At 36.2% G+C, this 2,654-nt stretch overlaps 1 protein-coding gene across 1 annotated transcript in view; it reads left to right on the top strand.

Moving 5' to 3' along the window:
- LOC104823227 (probable DNA double-strand break repair Rad50 ATPase) overlaps nt 1-1,810 on the top strand; it is a 2,337-nt gene extending 527 nt beyond the window's left edge. Inside the window, exons 2-5 of the mRNA XM_010554691.1 lie at nt 15-75; nt 641-751; nt 846-926; nt 1,465-1,810. Coding sequence (XP_010552993.1) covers nt 15-75; nt 641-751; nt 846-926; nt 1,465-1,539 — 328 coding nt within the window. The 3' untranslated portion in view covers nt 1,540-1,810. The remainder of the gene's footprint in view (nt 1-14; nt 76-640; nt 752-845; nt 927-1,464) is intronic.
- Nucleotides 1,811-2,654: the final 844 nt, after the last annotated feature.

Genomic DNA, 2,654 nt, shown 5'->3' with positions numbered 1-2,654 from the left:
AACTGTCGACAAAGAGTTCAAGCTCAGCTCGGTCGCGTCGAAGAAGAAACCAAGCGTCTCGCTATGATCCGTGAGGTATGTCAGATTTCATAATTTTTTTAATTTTATTGGCACTTTTTTCATAAGAACAACTAGGGAACTTGTACATTTGAGCTATTAGTGTAAGAGAATTTGCCATCAATCTTAGTTGGAGGGAATATTGTAGGACCCAAGTGTTGAAAACTTCAAGATCTGACCAGAATTGCATGGAACAAGATTTCTATTTCCATTTATGTTTGTGTAATGCGCAATACTCCGCCTTTTATTATTTCATTTCTGCGTATATGAGGTCAATTTCCGTTAGATTAGAAACCCGAATGGGAAAATTTAGGATCTTTGTGTCAGATTTGGAAGCTAAATGTTCAGAGCTGAATTTAGGGTTTCTCAGTGGGGGTTGGATTGGCTGTAATCCTTGCTTGTATCTATCCTGATTTCTAGCATAGTTTGTGTAATCAGGCTTTGAGTATAAGCTATGGAATCATGGATTTGTTAGTAAGGGATAGAGGGGTTTCGATGAAGCTCTTGCTCTTTAGAGTAAAAAACCCAAATTCTTGATTGTGGTTATTAATGGTGACCTGAAACTGAATGGTGAATGCATCAGGAACTGGAAGCTTTGGCTGATCCCATGAGAAAGGAAGTTGCTTTGGTCCGGAAGAAGGTTGATTCTGTGAACAAAGAGTTAAAGCCGTTGGGGCATACGGTTCAGAAGAAGGTAATGCACAAAAGAAGGGACAGAACCCGAGTTCATGTTTGAGGGTATTACAGTTTCCGATTAGGATGTTAACTTGGTGTTTTGTCAATTGCAGGAAAGAGAGTACAAGGAGGCACTTGAAGCATTCAACGAAAAGAACAGGGAGAAGGTGCAGCTAATCACCAAACTAATGGAGGTTAGTTCACATAATTTCCCTTGATATTTATCTGTTGCATATCTCGAATCTCTTGTCCGGGGTGCATTTGTTTGAACAACTTGGTCTGTTGTCTTCACCGGGTTTGGCTTTGTTGAGACTAACTTGCCTTTGCCTGCTCTTGCATTGTTCCCATTACCAAACCCTGTGTGTGTAAGATGAAGATCATAGCAGACGTTTAGCCTTAGCTTATGAGTTTCGGGTTTTACTGGTTGAATGCCTTGCTTCTAAAAACCTGTTTCTCGGTTTGAAACGAGATGGATCGGTATATGATCGACCGCGTCAGGGGTTTGTTTGCATAGTTTTGGCAAATGGGTTCCTCCAAACTAGATGCCATCTTTGATCTTAAGACAACTCTCTGGGAATCACATATCTTAAACAAGTCCAAGATCCCTGAAGAAACTGTCCGAGATCCCAACTTCCTGTCTTGTCTTAAACAGTAACCGATTCTTACAATGATTTTTCGGGACGATGAGACTAATGTTGGTTTGCTAAAAAAATGGTTGTTTTGGATGAACAGTTGGTGGGCGAAAGCGAGAGACTGAGGATGAAGAAGCTGGACGAGCTAAGCAAGAACATAGAATCTATACACTGACTTGACAAAGCCGGGAAACGTTGGGGGGAGAGGCCAGATCCTCATGTTTAACTTTGGTTAGGTTTTGTGGTTGATGTATTTAAATATGCGACCTTATTATATAATTATATTATAATGTCGGGTGGTTATTTTTAATTTCAGGTTTGGTGTATTATGTTATTATTATATCCCCATTAGTATTTTTTTTTGTGTGGAGAATTATAAGTGTTTTAGGAATACTCTGTTAAGACAAAAAGACAGGTTTGTAAACTAAACATTTACTTTTTTTTAACTCTGCATTCCTTTTATCCCTCTTGTCTTTATTATTTTTCTCCTCATTTTAGTAAAATATTGTCCTACCTAATCTTTATTTTAATCTAAATTTCTCTTTTAAGTGTGTCATTGTGTATATGGAAATATGAATTATTGTACTATTTCAATCTCATTTTTAATTTTTTTTTTTGGAATGACAGCCATATATATATATATATGTATGTATATGAACGTTAAGAAAAAATTCCTCATGTTGAGATTAGGTGGTGCATCAAACATGATGGTGGCTATTTCAATGGCAGACACATCGGAAAGAAGAAAAAAAAAACAATATAATTGGTGCATCCTTTATTTCATTTCGTAACATTGTCCATGCGTACTGATTATACAATTATGGTGGAGCTTGGACTACAAACTTAGGGCAAATCGACTCAATTTCAGATAGCATCTAGGAATAGTTATTGAGCTAATATCGGATAATATATCTTCCAAATTTTACGAATATACACAATATAAGTGGATATTTCGACCTTTTTTCTTCTTTTATTTATGCTATATGTGGGTTTTTCAGTTTTGATTTGAACTCTTTTCTATATTATTTGTAAATAAAATTTCATTTCGATTAAATCCTTTCGTTTAGTTTATTTGTATTAATTTAATTTTATATTCCTTAGTAGAGAGGGAGAATAAAATGAGTTTTAGAAAGAAAAAAAAAAACCTCGAAAGAGAGGGCGTAGAGAAAGAACACTTCAGGATGGGATGGGCTTTTCGTGAGGTGCGTGCATACGCATCTTATCATCTCCCCGGGCCCCACTACTCCCGCTTTTTTTTTTTTTTTTTTTTTTACTTTTTATTTTTTTCTC

The sequence above is a fragment of the Tarenaya hassleriana genome, unplaced genomic scaffold (genome assembly GCF_000463585.1).
Source record: "Tarenaya hassleriana unplaced genomic scaffold, ASM46358v1 Cleome4, whole genome shotgun sequence".
Taxonomy (NCBI): domain Eukaryota; kingdom Viridiplantae; phylum Streptophyta; class Magnoliopsida; order Brassicales; family Cleomaceae; genus Tarenaya; species Tarenaya hassleriana.
The sequence above is the reverse complement of the archived record's forward strand: the minus strand, read 5'-3'. Positions and strand labels throughout refer to the sequence as shown.